The sequence below is a fragment of the Oncorhynchus tshawytscha genome, unplaced genomic scaffold (genome assembly GCF_018296145.1).
Source record: "Oncorhynchus tshawytscha isolate Ot180627B unplaced genomic scaffold, Otsh_v2.0 Un_contig_2357_pilon_pilon, whole genome shotgun sequence".
NCBI lineage: Eukaryota > Metazoa > Chordata > Actinopteri > Salmoniformes > Salmonidae > Oncorhynchus > Oncorhynchus tshawytscha.
The window spans coordinates 158,906-185,171 of record NW_024609757.1 but is presented as its reverse complement, the minus strand read 5'-3'; the positions used below and the strand labels follow the sequence as shown (position 1 = coordinate 185,171).

At 43.4% G+C, this 26,266-nt stretch overlaps 1 protein-coding gene across 1 annotated transcript in view; it reads left to right on the top strand.

Moving 5' to 3' along the window:
• LOC112222238 (coiled-coil domain-containing protein 85A-like) overlaps nt 1-25,702 on the top strand; it is a 39,843-nt gene extending 14,141 nt beyond the window's left edge. Inside the window, exons 4-5 of the mRNA XM_042317640.1 lie at nt 24,089-24,146; nt 25,196-25,702. Of these exons, the coding sequence (XP_042173574.1) occupies nt 24,089-24,146; nt 25,196-25,214 (77 nt within the window). The 3' untranslated portion in view covers nt 25,215-25,702. The remainder of the gene's footprint in view (nt 1-24,088; nt 24,147-25,195) is intronic.
• Nucleotides 25,703-26,266: the final 564 nt, after the last annotated feature.

Here is a 26,266-nt window from a genome sequence, read left to right as displayed (position 1 = left end):
TTCATCTCATATGCATACGTATATACTGTACTCTATATCATCGACTGCATCCTTATGTAATACATGTATCACTAGCCACTTTAACTATGCCACTTTGTTTACATACTCATCTCATATGTATATACTGTGCTCGATACCATCTACTGTATCTTGCCTATGCTGCTCTGTACCATCACTCATTCATATATCCTTATGTACATATTCTTTATCCCCTTACACTGTGTATAAGACAGTAGTTTTGGAATTGTTAGTTAGATTACTTGTTGGTTATTACTGCACTGTCGGAACTAGAAGCACAAGCATTTCGCTACACTCGCATTAACATCTGCTAACCATGTGTATGTGACAAATACAATTTGATTTGATTTGATTTGAGGTAGAGATACTGGGGTGCAAAGGAGCAAAATAAATAAATAAATACAGTATGGGGATGAGGTAGGTACATATATGGGCTGTTTACAGATGGGCTATGTACAGGTGCAGTGATCTGTAAACTGCTCTGACAGCGGGTGCTTAAAGCTAGTGAGGGAGATGTGAGTCTCCAGCTTCAGAGATTTTTGCAATTTGTTCCAGTCATGGGCAGCAGAGAACTGGAAGGAAAGACGACCAAAGGAGGAATTGGCTTTTTGGGGTGACCAGTGAGATATATCTGCTGTAGCGCGTGCTACGAGTGGGTGGCAGGAAGCTTTGCCCCGGTGATGTACTGGGCCGTACGCACTACCCTCTGTAGTGCCTTGCGATCGGAGGCCGAGCAGTTGTCATAGCAGGCAGTGATGCAACCCGTCAGGATGCTCTCGATGGTGCAGCTGTAAAACATTTTTGAGGATCTGAGGACCCATGCCAAATCTTTTCAGTCTCCTGAGGGGGAATAGGTTTTGTTGTGCCCTCTTCACAACTGTCTTGGTGTGCTTGGACCATGTTAGTTTGTTGGTGATGTGGACACCAAGGAACTTGAAGCTCTCAACCTGTTCCACTGCAGCTCCGTCGATGAGAATGGGGGTATGCTTGGTCCTCCTTTTCCTGTAGACCACAATCTGTAGTCCACAGTCCACAATCCTGTAGTCCACAATCCCTATAGGCTGTCTCATCGTTGTCGATGATCAGGCCTACCACTGTTGTGTCATCAGCAATCTTAATGATGGTATTGGAGTCGTGCCTGGCCGTGCAGTCATGAGTGAACAGGGAGTATAGGAGGGGACTGAGCACACACCCCTGAGGGGCCCCCCATGTTGAGGATCAGCGTTGTGGATGTGTTGTTACATACCCTTACCGCCTGGTGGCGCCCCGTCGGGAAGTCCAGGATCCAGTTGCAGAGGGAGGTGTTTAGTCCCAGGGTCCTTAGCTTAGTGATTAACGTTGAGGGCACTATTGTGTTGAACACTGAGCTTTAGTCAATGAATAGCATTCTTACATGGGTGTTCTTTTTGTCCAGGTGGGAAAGGGCACTGTGGAGTGCAATAGACATTGCATCATCTGTGGATCTGTTGGTGCGGTATGCAAATTGGAGTGGGTATAGGGTTTCTGGGATAATGGTGTTGATGTGAAAAATGACCAGCCTTTAAAAGCATTTCATGGCTACAGACGTGAGGGCTACGGGTCGGTAGTCATTTAGGCAGGTTACCTTAATGTCCTGGGCACAGGGACTATGGTGGTCTGCTTGAAACATGTTGGTATTACAGAGAGTTTGAAAATGTCAGTGAAGACACTTGCCAGTTGGTCAGTGCATGCTCAGAGTACACGTCCCGGTAATCCGTCTGGCCCAGCGGCCTTGTGAATGTTGACCTGTTTAAAGGTCTTACTCACATCGGCTGCGGAGAGCGTGATCACACAGTCGTACGGATCAGCTGATGCTCTAATGCATGTTTCAGTTTTACTTGCCTCGAAGCGAGCATAGAAGTTATTTAGCTCGTCTGGTAGGCTTGTGTCACTGGGCAGCTCTCGGCTGTGCTTCCCTTTGTAGTCTGTAATAGTTTGCAAGTCCTGCCACATCTGATGAGCGTCGGAGCCGGTATTGTACGATTCGATCTTAGTCCTGTATTGATGCTTTGCCTGTTTGATGGTTCGTCAGAGGGCATAGCGGGATTTCTTATAAGCTTCCGAGTTAGAGTCCTGCTCCTTGAAAGCAGCAGCTCTATACTTTAGCTCAGTGCAAATGTTGCCTGTAATCCATGGCTTCTGGTTGGGATATGTACGTACAGTCACTGTGGGGACGACATCCTTGATGCACTTATTGATAAAGCCAGTGACTTATGTGGTGTACTCCTCAATGCCATCGGAAGAATCCTGGAACATATTCCAATCTGTGCTAGCAAAACAGTCCTGTAGCTTAGCATTTGCTTCATCTGACCACTTTTTTATAGACCGAGTAACTGGTGCTACCTGCTTTAATTTTTGCTTGTAAGCAGGAATCAGGAGGAAAGAGTTATGGTCAGATTTTCTAAATGGAGGGCGAGGGAGAGCTTTGTACGTGTCTCTGTGTGTGGAATAAAGGTAGTCTAGAATTCCTTTCCCTCAGGTTGCACATTTAACATACTGATAGAAATGAGGTAAAACTGATTTAAGTTTCCCTGCATTCAAGTCCCCGGCCACTTGGAGCTTTGCCTCCGGATGAGCATTTTCCTGTTTTCTAATGGCGGAATACAGCTCATTGAGTGAGGTTTTAGTGCCAGCCTCTGTCTGTGGTGGTATGTAGACAGCTATGAAAAATACAGATGAAAACACTCTAGATATATAGTGTGGTCTACAGCTTATCATGAGATACTCTACCTCAGGCGAGCAAAACCCTGAGACTTTCTTAGATATTGTGCATCAGCTATTGTTAACAAATATGCATAGGCCCCTGCCCCGTGTCTTACCAGAGGCTGCTGTTCTGTCCTGCCGATGGAGTGTATAACCCACCAGCTGTATGTTGTTATTGTCATCGTTGAGCCACGACTCGGTGAAACAGATTAGGATGGTTGGTAGGATATACGTGCTTTCAGTTTGTCCCATTTATTTTCCAGCGAATGAACGTTAGCTAGCAGAATGGATGGCAAGGGCAGATTAGCCACTCGTCTCCTGTTCCTCACAAGGCATCCTGATCTCTTTCCGCGAAACCTACACTACCGTTTAAAAGTTTGGGGCTACTTAGAAATGTCCTTGTTTTAGAAAAAACAAAAACAATTTTGTTCATTAAAATAAAATACAATTGTTCAGAAATACAGTGAAGACATTGTTAATGTTGTAAATGACTATTGTAGCTGGAAACGGCAGATATCTATGGAATATCTATATAGGCGTACAGAGGCCCATTATCAGCCACCATCACTCCTGTGTTCCAATGGCACACTGTGTTAGCTTATCCAAGTTTATCATTTTAAAATGCTAATTGATCATTAGAAAGCCCTTTTGCAATTATGGTAGCACAGCTGAAAACTGTTGTCCTGATTAAAGAAGCAATAAAACTGGCCTTCTTTAGACTAGTTGAGTATCTGGAGCATCAGCATTTGTGGGTTCGATTACAGGCTCAAAATAGGCAGAAACAAAGAACTTTCTTCTGAAACTCGTCAGTCTTTTCTTGTTTTGAGAAATGAAGGCAATTTCATGCGAGAAATTGCCAAGAAACTGAAGATCTCGTACAACGCTGTGCACTACTCCCTTCACAGAACAGCGCAAACTGTCTCTAACCAGAATAGAAAGAGGAATGGGAGGCCCCGGTGCACAACTGATCAAGAGGACAAGTACATTAGAGTGTCTAGTTTGAGAAACAGACGCCTCACAAGTCCTCAACTGGCAGCTTCATTAAATCGTTCCCGCAAAACACCAGTCTCAATGTCAACAGTGAAGAGGCGACTCCGGGATGAACACAGGAGTGATGGTTGCTGATACTGGGCCTCTGTACGCCTATGTAGATATTCCATTAAAAAAATTGCTGTTTCCAGCTACAATAGTCATTTACAACATTAGCAATGTCTACACTGTATTTCTGATCAATTTGATGTTATTTTAATGGACAAAAAAATGTGCTTTTCTTTCAAAAACAAGGAAATGTCTAAGTGACCCCAAACTTTTGAACGGTAGTGTACATTTCCTTTTCCAGCGAATCACGGGGATCTGGGCCTGGTCTGGTGTCTGTAGTATATCCCTCGTGTCCAACTAATTGAAGAACTCCTCGTACAATTTGAGGTGAGTAATCCCAGTTCTGATGTCCAGAAGCTCTTTTTGGTCGTAAGAGACAGTAGCAGCAACATTATGTACAGAACAACTTACGAACAACGCAAAAAAAAATAAAAAAAATAAGCATGGTTGGTTAAGAGCTGATAAGACGGCGGCCCTACTCTCCGGTGCCATCTTGCTTGTCAGTGGATGCACTACAAAGGGAATAGGGTGTCATTTGGGACACAGAGAGTGCGTGAAGCCCCAGTGGTTATGCAGACGGTCTGGCAGTAGTCACAGAGGGACAGGGTTTATTAGGTTGAGTGGAGGTTTTCTGACAATACTCTGTAGGTGTGAAAAGCGTTTTTCACTTCCGTCTCCTCTCTCTCCCTCTCTCTTCCTTCACCCTCCCGTGCAAAGGGGAAGCCTGTGGTTCAACAGCCTCTCTCTCCCTCTCTCTTCCTTCACCCTCCCGTGCAAAGGGGAAGCCTGTGGTTCAACAGCCTCTCTCTCCCTCTCTCTTCCTTCACCCTCCCGTGCAAAGGGGAAGCCTGTGGTTCAATAGCCTCTCTCTCTCTCTCTTCCTTCACCCTCCCGTGCAAAGGGAAGCCTGTGGTTCAACAGCCTCTCTCTCTCTCTCTTCCTTCGCCCTCCCGTGCAAAGGGGAAGCCTGTGGTTCAACAGCCTCTCTCTCCCTCTCTCTTCCTTCACCCTCCCGTGCAAAGGGGAAGCCTGTGGTTCAACAGCCTCTCTCTCCCTCTCTCTTCCTTCACCCTCCCGTGCAAAGGGAAGCCTGTGGTTCAACAGCCTCTCTCTCCCTCTCTCTTCCTTCACCCTCCCGTGCAAAGGGGAAGCCTGTGGTTCAACAGCCTCTCTCTCCCTCTCTCTCTCTCTCTCTTCCCTCACCCTCCCGTGCAAAGGGGAAGCCTGTGGTTCAACAGCCTCTCTCTCCCTCTCTGTGTGACCTTGGGATATACTCCCCTTTGACTTGAGCTCTAAATATAGCAGCAGACCAATACCTCCCCTCCTGTTTACCCCGATACCTTTCCCCTGCATTCAGACACACACACATTTAATTCATTTAGCAGATGCTCTTATCCAGAGTGACTTACAGGAGAACTTAGGGTTAAGTGCCTTGCTCAAGGGAACATCAACAGATTTTTCACCTAGTCGGCTCTGGGATTCGAAACCAGTGACCTTTCGGTTACTGGCCCAACGCTCTTAACCGCTAGGCTACCTGCCACCCTCACATACACACACACACCTGTGTGCAAGCGTTCAAACACACACACACCTACACGCACACACATCTGCGCACACACACGCGCATTCCAGAAATAAACTAATTTCAATGTCCCACCTAGCTGTCAATCATTGTTGAATGCTGAATTGTCTCTCTGAAATTGAATTGATCTAAATTGAGATTTTAGTTTCTGATCAATTTTTCCCATGATATTACTTTCTTTAAAGTATTGCTTTATTTATGGATGCTCTTATTGTATTTTGGGGGTCCAAGGTGAGCTTCTACTTTATTGAAAAGATATACAGTACTGACTGGCTGATGGAACCTATTTTTTTGTGCATATTGAGACAACTATTTTACAATCTGTACAATACTGTATTGGTTGTAGAGAAAGCATCCATTAGATTGAAGTCATATTGCTGCCCTAGAATGTCTATAGTGACAGAACAATTACTGTAGGCTGGCCTCTGCTCTGATGTGTGTGTGTGTGTGTGTGTGTGTGTGTGTGTGTGTGTGTGTGTGTGTGTGTGTGTGTGTGTGTGTGTGTGTGTGTGTGTGTGTGTGTGTGTGTGTGTGCGCGTCTTCCTAATTGGTCGAAAGTGTTGAATCACCTGTCTGAGGAGTAGCACCATCACAAAGCCTTCAGAACACACACACACACACACACACACACACACACACACAGAGTGGATTAGAGAGAGAGAGAGTGTGTTGTCACTCTTCCTCTCTCCACCTCTTCCTCGCAAGTCTGCCAAAAGATGTCACACTCACAAGCTACGTTCATGTGCAAACAAATTCGTAGCTGATAGTTTAAGCTACAGGGAATCCAACATTTTGTCACTGATTCTTTGTTTGGAGATATGGGAGTATTAGGCAGACATTTGTCACATGGATTAGTATAATCAGAAAGTTTAGGAGATATGGGAGTGTTTGGCAGACATTTGTCACATGGATAAATATAATCAGAAAGTTTAGGAGATATGGGAGTATTAGGCAGACATTTGTCACATGGATAAATATAATCAGAAAGTTTAGGAGATATGGGAGTGTTAGGCAGACATTTGTCACATGGATAAATATAATCAGAAAGTTTAGGAGATATGGGAGTATTAGGCAGACATTTGTCACATGGATTATTATAATCAGAAAGTTTAGGAGATATGGGAGTGTTTGGCAGACATTTGTCACAGACATTTGTCACATGGATAAATATAATCAGAAAGTTTAGGAGATATGGGAGTATTAGGCAGACATTTGTCACATGGATAAATATAATCAGAAAGTTTAGGAGATATGGGAGTATTAGGCAGACATTTGTCACATGGATAAATATAATCAGAAAGTTTAGGAGATATGGGAGTATTAGGCAGACATTTTTCACATGGATAAATATAATCAGAAAGTTTAGGAGATATGGGAGTATTAGGCAGACATTTGTCACATGGATTAGTATAATCAGAAAGTTTAGGAGATATGGGAGTGTTTGGCAGACATTTGTCACATGGATAAATATAATCAGAAAGTTTAGGAGATATGGGAGTATTAGGCAGACATTTGTCACATGGATAAATATAATCAGAAAGTTTAGGAGATATGGGAGTATTAGGCAGACATTTGTCACATGGATAAATATAATCAGAAAGTTTAGGAGATATGGGAGTATTAGGCAGACATTTGTCACATGGATAAATATAATCAGAAAGTTTAGGAGATATGGGAGTATTAGGCAGACATTTGTCACATGGATAAATATAATCAGAAAGTTTAGGAGATATGGGAGTATTAGGCAGACATTTGTCACATGGATAAATATAATCAGAAAGTTTAGGAGATATGGGAGTATTAGGCAGACATTTGTCACATGGATAAATATAATCAGAAAGTTTAGGAGATATGGGAGTATTAGGCAGACATTTGTCACATGGATAAATATAATCAGAAAGTTTAGGAGATATGGGAGTATTAGGCAGACATTTTTCACATGGATAAATATAATCAGAATGTTTAGGAGATATGGGAGTGTTAGGCAGACATTTGTCACATGGATTAATATAATCAGAAAGTTTAGGAGATATGGGAGTGTTGGCAGACATTTGTCACATGGATAAATATAATCAGAAAGTTTAGGAGATATGGGAGTATTAGGCAGACATTTGTCACATGGATTAATATAATCAGAAAGTTTAGGAGATATGGGAGTGTTAGGCAGACATTTGTCACATGGATTAATATAATCACAAAGTTTAGGAGATATGGGAGTGTTTGGCAGACATTTGTCACATGGATTAATATAATCAGAAAGTTTAGGAGATATGGGAGTATTAGGCAGACATTTGTCACATGGATAAATATAATCAGAAAGTTTAGATGTTCTTAACATACACCTTACCTCTTGCACTTCGGAGATGTAGCTATTTAACAGAGCTGGTTTGGAACTACGCACACTGAGTAACCTTGCCTAAGACCTGAAGACTCAGAGGGCTAACATCAGAGGACCAACATAATCTCATGGTACCCAGGAGACCGGGTTTGAATTACGGTCTTTCATTTTCTATTTGTTTGTGTTCACGTCTAGGACACATAACCTTCTAACAACAACCGACATACCTTCGGAGCACACATTATAGCAAGAGTGTTATTAAACATTTTGCTGGTAAGCCTCATTAACCTTAATGTCTGCTCCCTTTGGACAACTGTGTGTGCGCGCATGCATGCGTTCATGGCAATGTGTGTGTGTGTGTTTAGCACAGAGATGTTTAGCAGATTACTATTAATGTTAAACTAAAAAAATATTTTTAGGTGTCGTTCTCACAGATAAAAGGTTTCCACTTTTTGAGTTGAGGCGAAACATTTTATTACGGCACTTCAGTGTGAAAATGACATGGAGAGTTGAATTGTAGCTAAACTATATTGAAGAGTAAGTCCAGATATCGTGATCTTTACAGATTAAAACCAGGCATTTCTTAGTTAATGGCCTCAACTGTCACCTTTACACCCCTGCCCTGTGGTCAGTAGTGGAGGGGACCAACTCCAAGCATTTGCTCCCAGATCTCATCGCAAGCTCCTGAGATATGTGATAACTGTTCTCTCTCCCCTCATTCCAGGTGTGGCGTGCCAATGAGAGATGGACCAGTGGGCAGAGACAAATCAGATCTAAACCTAACGGTAGACATGACGGAGAGGGGGGGTTGAGAGAGGGGAGAGACATTGAAGAGAGTAGAGAGAGGAGAGAGATAGGGGAGAGAGGATGGAGAGAGGATGGAGAGAGGGGAGAGAGGATGGAGATAGGGGAGAGAGGATGGAGAGAGGGGAGAGAGGATGGAGAGAGGGGAGAGAGGGGAGAGGATGGAGAGAGGATGGAGAGAAGAGGGAGAGAGGGGAGATACAGGCATCAATTCCAGTGGAGAAATAAGCTGGAGGAAGTTTTCAATTTTTTTCATAATTTGAAGACCTGGAGGTGACCTTGACTTTATGTTTTAGAGAAAGTTGTTTTTGTCATTTCTGGTAGATGGATTCAGTTCAAAGCAGTTCAATTCATACGATCTACAGCATTGCTCATCTTGGATGTTATTACCAGGTTGTGACAGTTTGTGTCATTCCTGGTGGGCAAGAAGTAGTTGAATTAATGTCAACCTGAATGTCATCCATCTTGGAAGAGACGTTCACAACGAGTGTCTGAACTCATCTTGCTTTCACATTCTCTGTTGCTAGCCAACTGGCTTCCGCTGCTGTTAACAATGCTATCTTGACGAGCATCAGTATGTTATCTAACAGTTTGATCAATGATCAAGGGACACCTCCCAGAGTTATATTGTCTCCAGTAACAACATCTATCTGGTCTCACCAAAGTCAGATACCATCTATCACAACATAACAGGGACGGGAAGAGAGATAACACATCATTAAAGGTACAGTATGGGATCTGGGAATCTGTTCCTCAGTTCAATTCAGGGCTGCCGTTTTGTTGTTTGTTTTAAATCCCAGAATGTCGCTTTAAGATAACGTAGGATGTCAAAGCTAAGCACCGACCACATTATTATACATTTTTATCACATCCCCTCAATGTAGTTTCTAATCTTTTCTCTTTTCAGCAGCGTGGTATTTTTGATACATGTTTAATGACGACAAAAAAAAACGAACAATACAAAAACGTAACGTGAAAACCTATACAGTCTATCTGGTGCAACCAAACACAGAGACAGGAACAATCACCCACCAAACACTCAAAGAATATGGCTGCCTAAATATGGTTCCCAATCAGAGACAACGAGAATCACCTGCCTCTGATTGAGAACCAGCTTCAGGCAACCATAGACTTTTCTAGACAACCCTACTAAGCCACAATCCCAATACCTACTAAAACCCCAAGACAAAACACACCACATAAATAACCCATGTCACACCCTGGCCTGACCGAAATAATAAAGAAAACACAAAATACTAAGATCAGGGTGTGACACATTCCTTCTGACAGAGCTGGTGTAACTGAGTCAGGTTTGTAGGCCTCCTTGCTCGCACACGCTTTTTCAGTTCTGCCCACAAATTTTCTATGGGTTGAGGTCAGGGCTTTGTGATGGCCACTCCAATACCTTGACTTTGTTATCCTTAAGCCATTTTGTCACAACTTTGGAAGTATGCTTGTATCATTGTCTAATTGTCCATTTAACTTCCTGACTGATGTCTTGAGATGTTTCTTCAATATATCCACATAATTTTCTCCCTCATGATGCCCTCTATTTTGTGAAGAGCACCAGTTCCTCCTGCAGCAAAGCACCCCCACAACATGAGGCTGCCACCGTCGTGCTTCACGGTTGGGATGGTGTTCTTCGGCTTGCAAGCCTCTCCCTTTTTCCCCCAAACATAAAGATGGTCATTATGGCCAAACAGTTCTATTTTTGTTTCATCAGACCAGAGGACATTTCTCCAAAAAGTATGATCTTTGTCCCCATGTGCAGTTGCAAACCATAGTCTGGCTTTTTTATGGAGGTTTTGGAGCAGTGGTTTCTTCCTTGCTGAGCGGCCTTTCAGGTCATGTCGATATAGGACTCGTTTTACTGTGGATATAGATAATTTTGTACCTGTTTCCTCCAGCATTTTCACAAAGGCCTTTGCTGTTGTTCTGGGATTGATTTGCACTTTCCACACCAAAGTATATTCATCTCTAGGAGACAGAACACGTCTCCTTCCTGAGCGGTATGATGGCTGCGTGGTCCCATGGTGTTTATACTTGCGTACTATTGTTTGTACAGATGAACGTGGTACCTTCAGGCATTTGGAAATTGTTCCCAAGGATGAACCAGACTTGTGGAGGTCTACAATTTGTTTTCTGATTTCTTGGCTGATTACTTTTGATTTTCCCATGATGTCAAGCAAAGAGGCACTGAGTTTGAAGGTAGGCCTTGAAATACATCCACAGGTACACCTCCAATTGACTCAAATGATGTCAATTAGCCTACCACAAGCTTCTAATGCCAAGACATAATTTTCTGGAATTTTCCAAGCTGTTTAAAGGCACAGTCAACTTAGTGTATGTAAACTTCTGACCCACTGGAATTGTGATACAGTGAATTATAAGTGAAATGATCTGTCTGTAAACAATTGTTGGAACAATTAATTATGTCATGCACGAAGTAGAGGTCCTAATCGACTTGACAAAACTATAGTTTGTTAACAAGAAATTTGTGGAGTGATTGAAAAACGAGTTTTAATGAGTCCAACGTAAGTGTATGTATACTTCCGACTTCAACTGTATGTGCTCATCATTTGATCGGGATGGATCTGTGATGTGTCTGAGCCAAATGCCTGTAAGCATATTAATTATGTACATTTTCACGTTTTTTTACTTAAACTTGACATCGGAATGATTTGCATCAAGGTCATACGCCTGATTTCCCGTGTCCTGCTGTAGCATACTGTCTGCTTCTCTGTACTGTAGAGAGATTTCTTCCTCTTGATAGGACACCATTACGAGCAGCAGCCTGCAGATAATGGCTACTGTATCTCATTACCCCCCATTGCTAGAGTCCAACTCGCTATTTTCCTCTCCTCTGCACGGTTACAGCCAAATAACATTTCACTACGGTCTTGGTCTTGGCTCTAAGAGGAACGTTCGCTGCAGGTGAAACATATAATTGCCAGTGTTTCTTGCTCGACTTTTAGTCAAGAAAATGCTGGCGTGACTTCTGAGGCTCTGATTGGTCTGTCTTTCCAAGGGGAGGTCATGGATACATGACCTTGGTGCTGAGGTTGAGGGATTTACTGCAGTGCTGTTGTTCAACTGGCGTTTGTCAAGAAGCGTGTGCGCATGTGCACATGCAAGTGTGTGTGTCTTCGTCTGTCCGTGTGTGTGTTGAACTGGCATTCATCAAGAGTACTCCCTAGTTGAGTTGTGTAATCCCCCTCCTGCCTCTTCTCCCAGCGCTGAGATAGGAGTGTGAATCTCACCTCGGCTGCACAGTGTTAGAAGAGCCCTCGTTGATCACAGTGAGAATGAGATGCTATGGGAAAGACAGAGACGAGGTACTATCTCAGAAAGACATAGATGTTATATGGGAAGGAGATATCTTCTGTATCTACTAACGTTATAGATGTTGCTGTTATGACATCATCACCACATCTGTCTGCATTGTGTTCAACAGAATGTCTTAGTTTTTTTTTCAATTGTGTTTTCTGTCTTTAAAGCGTTTAGATTACACAAAACTGTCCCTTTAGACCCCAGCTTTAGACTATTGCTGTGATTAGAGGTCGCCTGATTAATCGGAATGGCCGATTAATTAGGGACGATTTCAAGTTTCCATAACAATCGGAAATCGGTATTTTTGGACACCCCGATTTGGCCGATTTAAAACATTTTTGTTGTTGTTGTTGTACACCTTCATTTAATCTTTATTTAACCAGGCAAGTCAGTTAAGAACACATTCTTATTTTCAATGACGGCCTAGGAACGGTGGGTTAACTGCCTCGTTCAGGGGCAGAACCACAGATTTTCACCTTGTCAGCTCGGGGGATCCAATCTTGCAACCTTACAGTTAACTAGTCCAACGCTATAACCAACCACCTGCCTGTCATTGCACTCCACAAGGAGACTGCCTGTTATGCGAATGCAGTAAGCCAAGGTAAGTTGCTAGCTAGCATTAAACTTATCTTATAAAAAACAATCAATCAATCATAATCACTAGTTAACTACACATGGTTGATGATATTACTAGTTTATCTAGCGTGTCCTGCGTTGCATATAATCTGACTGAGCGTACACGCATACAAGTATCTGACTGAGCGGTGGTAGGCAGAAGCAGGCTCGTAAGCATTCATTCAAACAGCACTTTTGTGCGTTTTGCCAGCAGCTCTTCGTTGTGCGTCAAGCATTGCGCTGTTTATGACTTCAAGCCTATCAACCCCCGAGATGAGGCTGGTGTAACCGATGTGAAATGGCTAACTAGTTAGTGGGGTGCGCACTAATAGCGTTTCAAACGTCACTCGCTCTGAGACTTGGAGTGGTTCTTCCCCTTGCTCTGCATGGGTAATGCTGCTTCGAGGGTGGCTGTTGTCGTTGTGTTCCTGGTTTGAGCCCCGGGAGGAGCGAGGAGAGGTACAGAAGCTATACTGTTACACTGGCAATACTAAAGTGCCTATAAGAACATCCAATAGTCAAAGGTTAACGAAATACAAATGGTATAGAGAGAAATAGTCCTATAATTCCTATATTAACTACAACCTAAAACTTCTTACCTGGGAATATTGAAGACTCATATTAAAAGGAACCACCAGCTTTTCATATGTTCTCATGTTCTGAGCAAGGAACTTAAACGTTAAGCTTAAGCTTTCTTACATGGCACATATTGCACTTTTACTTTCTTCTCCAACACTTTGTTTTTGCATGATTTATTTGAGGCTACATTGATTTTATTGATGTATTATATTAAGTTCAAATAAGTGTTCATTCAGTATTGTTGTAATTGTCATTATTACAAACACATTTTTAAAAATCGTCCGATTAACCGGCAGCGGCATTTCTGGTCCTCCAATAATCGGTCTAGCTGTGATTGCCTATTATTCCCATATGAAATAGAACAAAAGCTTTAGATTGAAGGGAAATACAGCGATTGCCACAGCTACTGAAGAACTGCATGAGATAGAGAGAGCAAATGTGTAAACAATTAACCTCCTTAGGAAGCGGATAACCAAGGTATTGAGTTGAGACTGCGTGTATCACGCCCTGACCGTAGAGGGCTTTTTATGTCTCTATTTTTGGTTTGGTCAGGGTGTGATTTGGGTGGGCATTCTATGTTCATGTTTCTATGTTTTCTATTTCTTTGTGTTCGGCCAGGTATGGTTCTCAATCAGGGACAGCTGTCTATCGTTGTCTCTAATTGGGAATCATACTTAGGTAGCTTTTTTTCCCCTCCTTCTGTGTGGGAACTTGTTCTTCGTTTGTGTGCAGACAGTTTGCACAAGGAAGCAGTTCGGTCGTTGTTCTCTTTATTGTTTTGTTTTGTCTAAAGTTTCACTTCAGTAATAAAGATTATGTGGAACTCAAGGAACGCTGCGCCTTGGTCTCATCCTTCTTCATATGACGACCGTTACAGTGTGTGTGTGTGTGTGTGTGCGATTTGTGGAGAGAAACTCATTAAAGTTAGACCCTGGGCACTAGAAGAAACAGTGGTAGAGTGGTGCATTGTGGGATGATCAGAGGCTAACGTTGGGGTAACACTGTCGTCAACAGTGGGGAGAGGTTGCCAATAACGTGGTCCCTTCCTTGTTTATAATTTATCACCAATGAGAGGTTACCGTGAGCTGCTGTGTTTGTCTCTGAAACTAGGACAACAGCAGTTTATCTTACAAATGTACGCTTCAATATTTAATTTGCCTTTTGAGAGTCATGTCTGAAACATGCCTCTGTACAACTAAGAAGGAAGTGACCATTTTTGAATACAGGGTCGTATTCCTTACGGCACTCAACGAACACGTTCTGAGACGGAAAACAAAAAAGAGCATTTCTTATTGGATTCTTAACGAGCATTCTTAATGAGCATTACTTATAAGTCCAAGCAGACCCTCCCCGTGTTAGTCTGTTTTCGTCCGTGTGGTGCCTAATGAATACAACCCAGAGTGACCATGAAGTGACCATCTTTGAATGCACAGGGTTATAGCCTATATTAAGCCATGAAATGAGGCAACAGATTAGCACAATTAGTTGATGCTGAGACAGTAATACAACTACATTGGAATCTGTGAGCTCCCTCTGACTCCCTCTGACACTTAGTTATATTTTTAACAATTTCATTTATTTCAAATAAATTAGAGGTTCTTCTCCACCCGAGTGGAGTGGAAGGAGTACTGTTTACTGTGTGTGTTTATTTCCCCCTACTACCCCCCCCCCCCTCCTCCCCCAGCATACTGCAAAGATTCAACATTCATATGATCACTGTAAAAATAGGTCCTAAACTGTAATCCGCACGATATGGCGTCTGCACCATGAGTGTGTGCGTCAGTGTGTGTGCGTCTATTGATGTCTCTGTGTCTCAGTCTGTCTCTTGATTGGAGGCAGTGATAAGTAGAACTGAGATCAGAGGAGCAGCAGAATTGAAGAGAGGCAGGTATCTAACACACATACACACACACACAAACACACATACACACACACACACACACACACACACACACACACACACACACACACACACACACACACACACACACACACACACACACCAGGCATGGTCAACCTCATTAGCCAGCTCCACTCTGGTGAGTTTCACACTCCAATCACCCACAGTCAAGCTTCCGCAGCCCAGACTGTGTATGTGAGTGAGTGTGTGTGTGTGTGTGTGTGTGTGTGTGTGTGTGTGTGTGTGTGTGTGTGTGTGTGTGTGTGTGTGTGTGTGTGTGTGTGTGTGTGTGTGTGTGTGTGTGTGTGTGTGTGTGTGTGTGTGTGTGTGTGTGTGTGTGTGTGTGTGTGTGTGTGTACAGTCGGATACTGAGTCCTGGGCTTAGCAGCAGACAGCCGACAGGTCCTTAAGAAACCAAACTGTGGAATTCACAATCATTCAGCTCTTCTGTCACACATTTGAACTGTGCTACGGCATAAAGATCTTTACTGTATGCTGTAACACAATAGAGTATCTTACATTACTAACATATACATTACATACAGAACAGTAGATGTCATGTTTAGCATTCTCATCCTCATCCTATGAGTACTAACCTGAAACAACACCACTGCTGGAGAGCGAGAGAGAGAGAGAGAGAGAGAGAGAGACAGAGAGAGGGGGGAGAGAGAGGGGGAGAGAGCGACATATAGAGGGGGGAGAGAGAGACGGGGGGAGAGGAGAGGCAGAGGCAGAGAGGAGAGAAATAGAGATACAGAGAGAGAGAGAGACAGAGAGGGGGAGAGAGAGACAAAGAGAGAGAGAGACAGGGGGAGAGAGAGAGAGACACAGAGAGAGGGGGAGAGAGAGAGAGACAGACAGAGAGAGAGAGAGAGAGAGAGGGTTGGATTGCTACTCCACAACGTTATCTAAAGGAGATAATTCTAGCTTCCTGGAATCACTCTCTCATTCTCATCTGCAAATGTAACACATTTGGATACCCTGAACAATACATACAGTACCCTACAGTACAGTACATAGATGCAGTGCAGTGAGTGCATAGTTGCAGATGCATTTGTCCTATACAATGCCCCAAGGCATCGGTGTTATTTTTCAGCTCGTACTCCTTTTCCCCTGGTAATGTAGCTGGACAGATCATGTACTGTAAAGGTTACATTATAACCTATATTCAGCCTAGTGATGCTGTAGGGACATTTTAGTTATGGTAGATGTTCAGCAGCTGGTAGGGCATGACCCTTGTAGCGCCAGGGTAGTGGGTTCGATTCCCGGGAACACCCATACTTAAAATGTATCCAGGCATGACTAAATCGTCTAATAATTGGCATATATTATTATATATTATATGTAACTGTGTGTGCCTAAGGGGCAGACTGACCGACAGACAGACCGGCCGCTAGCTAAGCGGAAGGTCACTGATCTACAGTGCATCTCAACATGCCTTCCTCTCAGCCGCGCCCCTAAATAATTAATAAAGCCAATTTTTAGGAGATCTGAGGCTCAGAAATGACCTTGTGTTGATCTGGTTCACTTGTTTATTGGGATCCCCATTGGCTCTTGCAGAAGCAGATGCTACTCTCCCAGGGTCCACAAAGAAACACAAAACAGGACAAGTAGCAGAACACTGATACACTGATTTTAAAAGACAATGATATACAAACAATACAACAACAAAAATGATACAGTCAATACAACTAAGCAACAAATGTGTGTGTTAGAGTGTTTCACGGTCCCCAGTAGTTCCATGAGATGTTGTTTAACCCCTGTAAGTCTAAGCCGCTGGGGGGAGGGGGGGTTCTGAGCTGACATATGGAATTGTTTTAATAAGGTCATACCATGGATCATTTAGCTATTTGATTTAGAATTTTCAGACCCTGTTAGGTATCACTCAAAAATATCAAATAATGATTTGATAAAATATTGAATTTGGCCTTTAGTACTGTAGCCCATAAAAACGCATTGATTAACACATTATCTAGAAGATGTAAGAAAGCTTGGGATTTAACCTCTTTTTGGAGGGGGGTAGGCACAAAGCTACCTCTATACTTCCAAATGGTATGGGTTACATTCAGACCAGTCTTGGGTTCGTGAGAATCGGTTTCGGATGCTACAAACATAAGTTGGCACATCGACAGTACTGACTTCAGACCAGTCCCGTGACACGTGTGGGGGGCCGTTGAGCAGAATGGACGCTACAGACGTATTTGTGAGAAGACAGACTTTTGGGATGTCTCATGTTCTGACAAGCACTGCTGGAGCTCGTCCACCTTCCACCGCAAATGCGGAAGGCCGCCAACGGCCGATGCGTTGGATTGAGATGCAGCCCGTGCAAAAATGACATCTCTAGTTTAAACTGAAGGATTTTGATGGAGATTTTTTGTATTATGTTACTTAGATTGACACACCGGTGAGTAGTTGGAGATGGAAGGGAGTTCCATGTGATCATGGCTCTGTATAAAATGTGCCGTGAATTCGTTTTGGATTTAGGGACTGTGAAGAGACCCCTGGTGGCATGTCTTTAAAAAATAAAAAATATTGAACCTTTATTTAACCAGGTAGGCTAGTTGAGAACAAGTTCTCATTTACAACTGCGACCTGACCAAGGTAAAGCAAAGCAGTGCGACAGAAACAACAACACAGAGTTACACATGGAATAAACAAGCGTACAGTCAATAAACAATAGGAAACAAAATAAAGTCTATATACTGTGTGTGCAAATGGCTTGGGGAGGTATGGCAATAAATAGGCCATAGTGGCAAGTAATTACAATTTAGCAGATTAACACTGGAGTGATAGAGGAGCAGATTATGATGAGCAGATGATGGTGTGTAAGTAGTGATACTGGTGTGCAAAAGAGCAGCAAAGTAAATAAAAACACTATGGAGATGAGGTAGGTAGATTGGGTGGGCTATTTACAGATGGACTATGTACAGCGGCATCGATCGGTTAGCTGCTCAGATAGCTGATTTTTAAAGTTAGTGAGGGAAATGTAAGTCTTCAGCTTCAGCGATTATTGCAATTCGTTCCAGTCACTGGCAGCAGAGAACTGGAATGAAAGGCGGCCAAAGGAGGTGTTGGCTTTGGGGATGACCAGTGAGATATACCTGCTAGAGGATGTTCGACTTGTAGCGTACAGGTTGCAGTGGTGGGTAGTATATGGGGCTTTGGTGACAAAACGGATGGCACTGTGATAGACTGCATCCACTTTGTTGAGTAGAGTGTTGGGGGCTATTTTGTAAATGACATCGCAGAAGTCGAGGATCGGTAGGATAGTCAGTTTTACGAGGAGTTTAACTTCCTCAACGTGACCATGATAACTGACTGTCCAGTGTCATACCTAGGAGTTTAACTTCCTCTACTTGACCATGATAACTGACCGTCCAGTGTTATACCTAGGAGTTTAACTTCCTCAACTTGACCATGATAACTGACTGTCCAGTGTCATACCTAGGAGTTTAACTCCCTCAACGTGACCATGATAACTGACTGTCCAGTGTCATACCTAGGAGTTTAACTTCCTCAACTTGACCATGATAACTGACTGTCCAGTATCATACCTAGGAGTTTAACTCCCTCAACGTAACCATGATAACTGACTGTCCAGTGTCATACCTAGGAGTTTAACTTCCTCAACGTGACCATGTTAACTGACTGTCCAGTGTCATACCTAGGAGTTTAACTTCCTCCATGATAACTGACTGTCCAGTGTCATACCTGAACTCCCTCAACGTGACACATGATAACATGTTAACTGACTGTCCAGTGTCATACCTAGGAGTTTAACTTCCTCAACTGATGACCATGATAACTGACTGTCCAGTGTCATACCTAGGAGTTTAACTCCCTCAACGTGACCATGATAACTGACTGTCCAGTGTCATACCTAGGAGTTTAACTTCCTCAACTTGACCATGATAACTGACTGTCCAGTGTCATACCTAGGAGTTTAACTCCCTCAACGTGACCATGATAACTGACTGTCCAGTGTCATACCTAGGAGTTTAACTCCCTCAACGTGACCATGATAACTGACTGTCCAGTGTCATACCTAGGAGTTTAACTTCCTCAACTTGACCATGATAACTGATTGTCCAGTGTCATACCTAGGAGTTTAACTTCCTCAACTTGACCATGATAACTGACTGTCCAGTGTCATACCTAGGAGTTTAACTCCCTCAACGTGACCATGATAACTGACTGTCCAGTGTCATACCTAGGAGTTTAACTCCCTCAACGTGACCATGACTAACTGACCACCCAGTGTCATACCTAGGAGTTTAACTCCCTCAACTGACCGTCCAGTGTCATACCTAGGAGTTTAACTCCCTCAACGTGACCATGATAACTGACTGTCCAGTGTCATACCTAGGAGTTTAACTCCCTCAACGTGACCATGATAACTGACTGTCCAGTGTCATACCTAGGAGTTTAACTCCCTCAACGTGACCATGATAACTGACTGTCCAGTGTCATACCTAGGAGTTTAACCTCAGGACCATGATAACTCCCTCAACGTGACCATGATAACTGACTGTCCAGTGTCATACCTAGGAGTTTAACTCCCTCAACGTGACCATGATAACTGACCGTCCAGTGTCATACCTAGGAGTTTAACTCCCTCACTGTCCAGTGTCGTGACCATGATAACTGACTGTCCAGTGTCATACCTAGGAGTTTAACTCCCTCAACGTGACCATGATAACTGACTGTCCAGTGTCATACCTAGGAGTTTAACTCCCTCAACGTGACCATGATAACTGACTGTCCAGTGTCATACCTAGGAGTTTAACTCCCTCAACGTGACCATGATAACTGACTGTCCAGTGTCATACCTAGGAGTTTAACTCCCTCAACGTGACCATGATAACTGACTGTCCAGTGTCATACCTAGGAGTTTAACTCCCTCAACGTGACCATGATAACTGACTGTCCAGTGTCATACCTAGGAGTTTAACTCCCTCAACGTGACCATGATAACTGAGTGTCATACCTAGGAGTCCAGTGTCATAACTCCCTCAACTTGACCATGATAACTGACTGTCCAGTGTCATACCTAGGAGTTTAACTCCCTCAACTTGACCATGATAACTGACTGTGTCATCCTCCTCAGTGTCATACCTAGTTGAGTTTAACTCCCATCAACGTGACCATGATAACTGACCTCCCTCAACGTGGCCAGTGTCTGACTAGTGTCATACCTCCCTCAACTTGCTGACCATGATAACTGACTGTCCAGTGTCATTTATACCTCCAGTTGAGTTTAACTGACCCAGTGTCATACCTCCCTCAACTTGAGTGGCCATGATAACTGACCGTCCAGTGTCATACCTCCCTCAACGTGCTCAGTGGCCACACCCTTTATACACGACTCCAGTTGAGTTTAACTGACTATCCAGTGTCATACCTCCCTCAACTTGCTCAGTGGCCACACCATTTATACACGACTCCAGTTGAGTTTAACTGACTGTCCAGTGTCATACCTCCCTCAACGTGCTCAGTGGCCACACCCTTTATACACGACTCCAGTTGAGTTTTAGGTCTTAGAGAATGTTTTGAAATACAATGTATTTAAGACCAGTTTATTATTAATCACCCATTCAGATTCAGAGGCTTTCCCCGTTGTGTTTTATGTCATTTGGTATTGTATTTTCTTTCCTATATGGTTTAGTCCCAAAAAATCTCAATTGTCAACCAATCTGCTGAGCAGCCTGACTTGTTTGCCGCCTCTTGTGCATCATTTCTGGTGCGATAGAAAGGACCGAAGGGGTTGACTGGGTCCACATGGAAGAGTTAATGTGTTGTCTGCTTTGATTTAGACATCAATTATATCTCGATTAAACATTTTGATAATACACAGGTAGTTTGCAGCCAAGGGTAGGATTGGTCAAAATCTATAAATGTGAAAACTTCCTTGAGTTCCTAAACATTGAGGGACAGTTTTCTAAACACAGATTAAGCCTAAATAAAATAAAAAACTTTTAATATAGTGTATTTCAATGCTTTGAGTCAACGACTAAAGGCTTAATCTGGGTCTGGGAAACTATCCTTGTCCTGAGCGTCAAAGTTTTTCCTTAAAAAAAAACGGTCACATTGGCTATTGCTCATTCGGTTTTCTCTCTTTGTACTTTAGAAGAACCATCAGTTATGTAAAGTCATAATTAGTCTTAGTCCTGAGCTGCATGGAAAGTGTTAGATCCGGAACAGCAATGTATTAGTGGGACCAGATTTCCTGCACAGCAAATCACACAAATCTTTTTGAGGAAAAGATAAATGAAGAGCCGTTCCGCTGAGCACAGAGGTGAAGCTCTGTGAAAGTTAAGCTCCACTTTATTCTTGAATAATCACGTCAACTATTCTTTCTGTGACCCCAAATCCAATTCCGGTCAGCGGTATAAAACCCAACCCTCTGAATATCTAATGTTCTGAGGAACTGTTCCTCACTTTATCGTTCCGGTCAGGTTTGAATATATCTCCAATGTCATTGTGAATATTGGGAGAGTGATTCTATCAGTTCGTGATCAGTTGAATCCATTACATCAGTTCTAGTCAGTTCATACTGGAAGGGGTCTCTGCATGTTTTCAGTATCAGTCCAGTTGATGCCAAACGTTATCCAAACATTACATCATCACCCTATCACAAGCCCGTGATTAAAACCGTACGATCACATGACATGTGTCGCATTTCTGAGCTTGGGATTGGCTAATCCGTTTAAGGCTAATTGTTCCCACTCTCTTCCACATTAAGCTGTCAGCTTACAAATAGAATGACCCACCTATCACAGAACACCATGTCATCAGCAGTCTGCCTACCCTCCCTCACCTTTCTAATGTCACTATTAGCGTCTGGGTCAGACTACTGTCTGCTGCTTATACACTTAAAATGGAGTGTGTCCGTGTGTGTGTGTGTGTGTGTGTGTGTGTGTGTGTGTGTGTGTGTGAGAGCGTCTAACCTTCTTCACTCATAACGCCCCGAGGCTCCTTAGTCGTGAAATCAATTCCATTCCACACACCCTGACCTCCAAAACTTGAAGGGAGTTTTCATACATGATCTCTATCCTCACACACGCACACACAGAGAGACACACACAAAAACAGTTTTTGCTATTTTCTCCCTCCCGTAGATAAATTGAGGCGTGGGTGCGTGCGCGCACCTTTGATGGTGATGTGTGGACTAGTGTAGTGGAGGCTTACAGTGGGATCTTTTTTTCTTGTAGTCTACAGTCACAAGATCTTATGAATAGTTAATAGGCAATAGAAGTCATCCCAGAGAGCTGGGGGAGAGAATGTGCTGCAAACATTATTATAGTCGCATGGGGAGGACAACAGTGGAGGAGAGAGAGAGAGTAAACTAAGAGGGATAGTTCTGTATTGTTTTGAGACATCTGTGTTTGACAGAACTACAGTGTGCTATCAGAATCAGTGTCACATTACAATGATGTGTCCTTGTGTTAATGTCATGTATTGTAGATATCTCACATCCTGTCAAAAGGAGTACAAGAGACTCATATCAAACATCTCCAATCAAAAATCAAATCAAGAGTCGGCTTTCTATTCCGCAACAAAGCCTCCTTCACTCACGCCGCCAAGCTTACCCTAGTAAAACTGACTATCCTACCAATCCTCGACTTCGGCGATGTCATCTACAAAATGGCTTCCAACACTCTACTCAGCAAACTGGATGCAGTATATCACAGTGCCATCCGTTTTGTCACTAAAGCACCTTATACCACCCACCACTGCGACTTGTATGCTCTAGTCGGCTGGCCCTCGCTACATATTCGTCGCCAGACCCACTGGCTCCAGGTCATCTACAAGTCCATGCTAGGTAAAGCTCCGCCTTATCTCAGTTCACTGGTCACGATGGCAACACCCATCCGTAGCACGCGCTCCAGCAGGTGTATCTCACTGATCATCCCTAAAGCCAACACCTCATTTGGCCGCCTCTCGTTCCAGTACTCTGCTGCCTGTGACTGGAACGAATTGCAAAAATCGCTGAAGTTGGAGACTTTTATCTCCCTCACCAACTTCAAACATCAGCTATCTGAGCAGCTAACCAATCGCTGCAGCTGTACATAGTCTATTGGTAAATAGCCCACCCATTTTCACCTACCTCATCCCCATACTGTTTTTATTTATTTACTTTTCTGCTCTTTTGCACACCAATATCTCTACCTGTACATGATCATTTATCACTCCAGTGTTAATCTGCAAAATTGTAACTATTCGTCTACCTCCTCATGCCTTTTGCACACATTGTATATAGACTCCCCCTTTGTTTTCTACTGTGTTATTGACTTGTTAATTGTTTATTCCATGTGTAACTCTGTGTTGTCTGCTCACACTGCTATGCTTTATCTTGGCCAGGTCGCAGTTGTAAATGAGAACTTGTTCTCAACTAGCCTACCTGGTTAAAAAAAGGTGAAATAAAAAAAATAAAAAAATAAAAAAGAGGAAATGGACTGAACTCCACAGGGCCTTGTTTGTTTTCACACCTTAACCCATTGGTACCTCTCTCCTCTTTCCCCCATATCTCTCTCATTCTCTCATCTTCCTTACTATTTGACTGTCCTCACCTTCTCTGTGTGTTTCATACTGCTGTGTGGCTATCAGATTGTGTATGCCTTTTTTGCGTGTACATTTGTGCACGCCCACACAGGGGGAATAGGGTGGAAAACTAAGACAGAACTTATCCACATTGACAGTTATTTAGCTGAGCCTGTGAAGTCTGGCTGACGTTACAGGAGAGTGGCCTGTCTGGTGGCTGTCAACTGCAGCGCTGCAGCAGAGGGTTGAAACAGTCGAAGGGGGGGGTCGCCTCGCCTCAAAGCCTGTGCCCACACAGTCTGGAGTGGAGTTATCACACGATAGAGCGGTCAAAAAGAACGTTGTGATGTACCATCTATCACTATTAACTAAACAGTCACGTGCGGTATTGTCCCTCCCCTCTCCTGTTTCACTCCTCCCCTCTCCTGTTTCACTCCCCGCCTCAGCTGTTTCATTGTCAAAAGGGACGTTGTTTCATTTAACACCCAAATTGTAGAACTAAATGATCTGGCACTGAGCTACATCTCTTCTGTTTCTCTCTCTCTCACTCTCTCTTTCTCAGCTTTGATGTCAGCTGGATGCTGTACCACCAACTGTAGAAATGTGAAAATATGGGACAGGTAAGAATCATTCAATAAGACACAATTGAACTTTTTTGTAATTTAGCAGATGCTTTAATCCAGAGCGATTTACAGTAGTGAGTACATGCATTTTCATACTTTTGACCCCTGTACTGGTCCCCCGTGGGAATCGAACACACAACCCTGGCTTTGCGAGTGCCATGCTCTACCAACTTTGCTCCCGAGTGGCGCAAGGTACTTCATCTCAGTGCAAGAGGCGTCACTACAATCCCTTGTTCGAATCCAGGCTGATTCATAAGGCGGCGCACAATTGGCCCAGCATTGTCCGGGTTTCGCTGGTGTAGACCGTCATTGTAAATAAGAATTTGTTCTTAAACTTGCCTGGTTAAATGAATACAAATATTTAAAAAAATATCCCTTCCTTAAACGTAGCCCTCAGCAAAACTTTACAAAGCCTGTATAAGCAGACCTGAGCCAGAGGGAATTGAAGAATTGTATCTCTAGCTGTGTCATCCTATGAGTCAGAGAGAATGCGCCCAGTGTGGTAGCCTGGTCCCAGATCTGTTTGTGCTCTCTGGAATGCCAATGACCAGAAGTTGACAAGACACCACAAACAGATGTGGAACCAGGCTACCAGTGTGGTAACTAAGGTGTACATCACATCAGTTGGCCAATCTGGATGTATAATTATCAAGCTGTGTAGCAGACAGTGAGACTGTAGTGGGTTTATAGTAATGAAGAGATAGAGGTGACCTTGCCATCTTAAATCTTGGCCCAGCGGGGAGGGAGCAGATGACTCTGTGTGTGTGTAGGTGGCTGTTTTAATATTGAATGATTCAGCGACAGGACATCCCCTCTCTCCTGGGGGATTGCACACCACCTTACATACACACAATCACTTCTTGATGTTTCATTCTGCCCAAAGATGGGACATACTCGTTTCCTGTTCTTTACTTTCTCAGAATTCCTCTCACCTTCTTTCTCGTTCTCGTTCTCGTTCTCTCTGCCTCTTTAGTCATATCATAACAGTAAGTATATCATTGATGCATTCAAAGTATGCCTTAAACATTTCTTCTTCTCGCTTATAGCTTCGATGCCTCTTCTTGACAACACTGCACCCCAGCTGGGACGTTTGGGGTGAGACGTACCTCCTCAACGGTGGGATAAGGAGGGTCCAACACTCCTGCTGCCCTGGCCCAAACAGACACTAGGACAACTGGACAACCCTCTCCAAGATCCTGATGGTCTGTCCCATCCGTCCTCATATACTACTATGTTTTCATTTCTACATATCTAGAGTTCGGGACAATTTGGGGGAAAACTTGGGAATGCTACTAGGACGAATGGATGGCATTCCCAAAGACTGCCACAGCTAAATGGATGAGAGCGAGACTGGATACCGCATATGAGCTCCCTGCCAACCACCAAGACATGGCCTACCTCCCAGAGAGGGAAAGAAGCAGGGGAAGAAGTGAAAAGAAGGAGAGAAGAAGAGGACCACTCCTCTCAGCTTATCAGTCTGGGGTTCTCTCTCTCTCTCTCTCTCTCTCTCCCTCTCTCCCTCTCCTATTCCTCCCTCTGCCTCTACCCTTTCTCTCTTATTATCTCTTTATCTCTCTCTCCTATTCCTCTTTCTCCCTCTGCCTCTCCCCCTCTCTCTCTCTCTCCTGTTCCTCTTTCTCCCTCAGCCTCTTCCCTCTCTCTCTTAATCTCTATATCTTCCCATTCACTTCTACTTTCTTCTTCTCTTTCCTCTCTCCCCTTCTCGCTCTCTCCCACCACCCCCTTTCTCCTTCCATCCCCCCTCTCCCCCTCCTTCCCCCTATCTCCAGCAGCCTCCACAGATATTCATTATCTTCTTCTGTGTACTGAGACATTCGTAATCTAATGTTCCTCCTCTCGTCTGCAGCCACAAATCTAGATGATAAGATTATCCTATCCTCTCCCAGTCATCATCTCAAACTTTTGTTGACCAATTTCATTAAACAGAGTGAAAAAGCTGAAGTTTGTGTTAAAGGGAAAGTTCAGCGAAATTGCATATTTAGATATTTGTTTCCTCACCTTGAAAACAGTTTCTCAAATATCTAATTTTGCTGAACTATCCCTTTTTTAGAAGTTCCCAGGCAAAACCCTCCACCACCAACATGCTGTGTCTTATT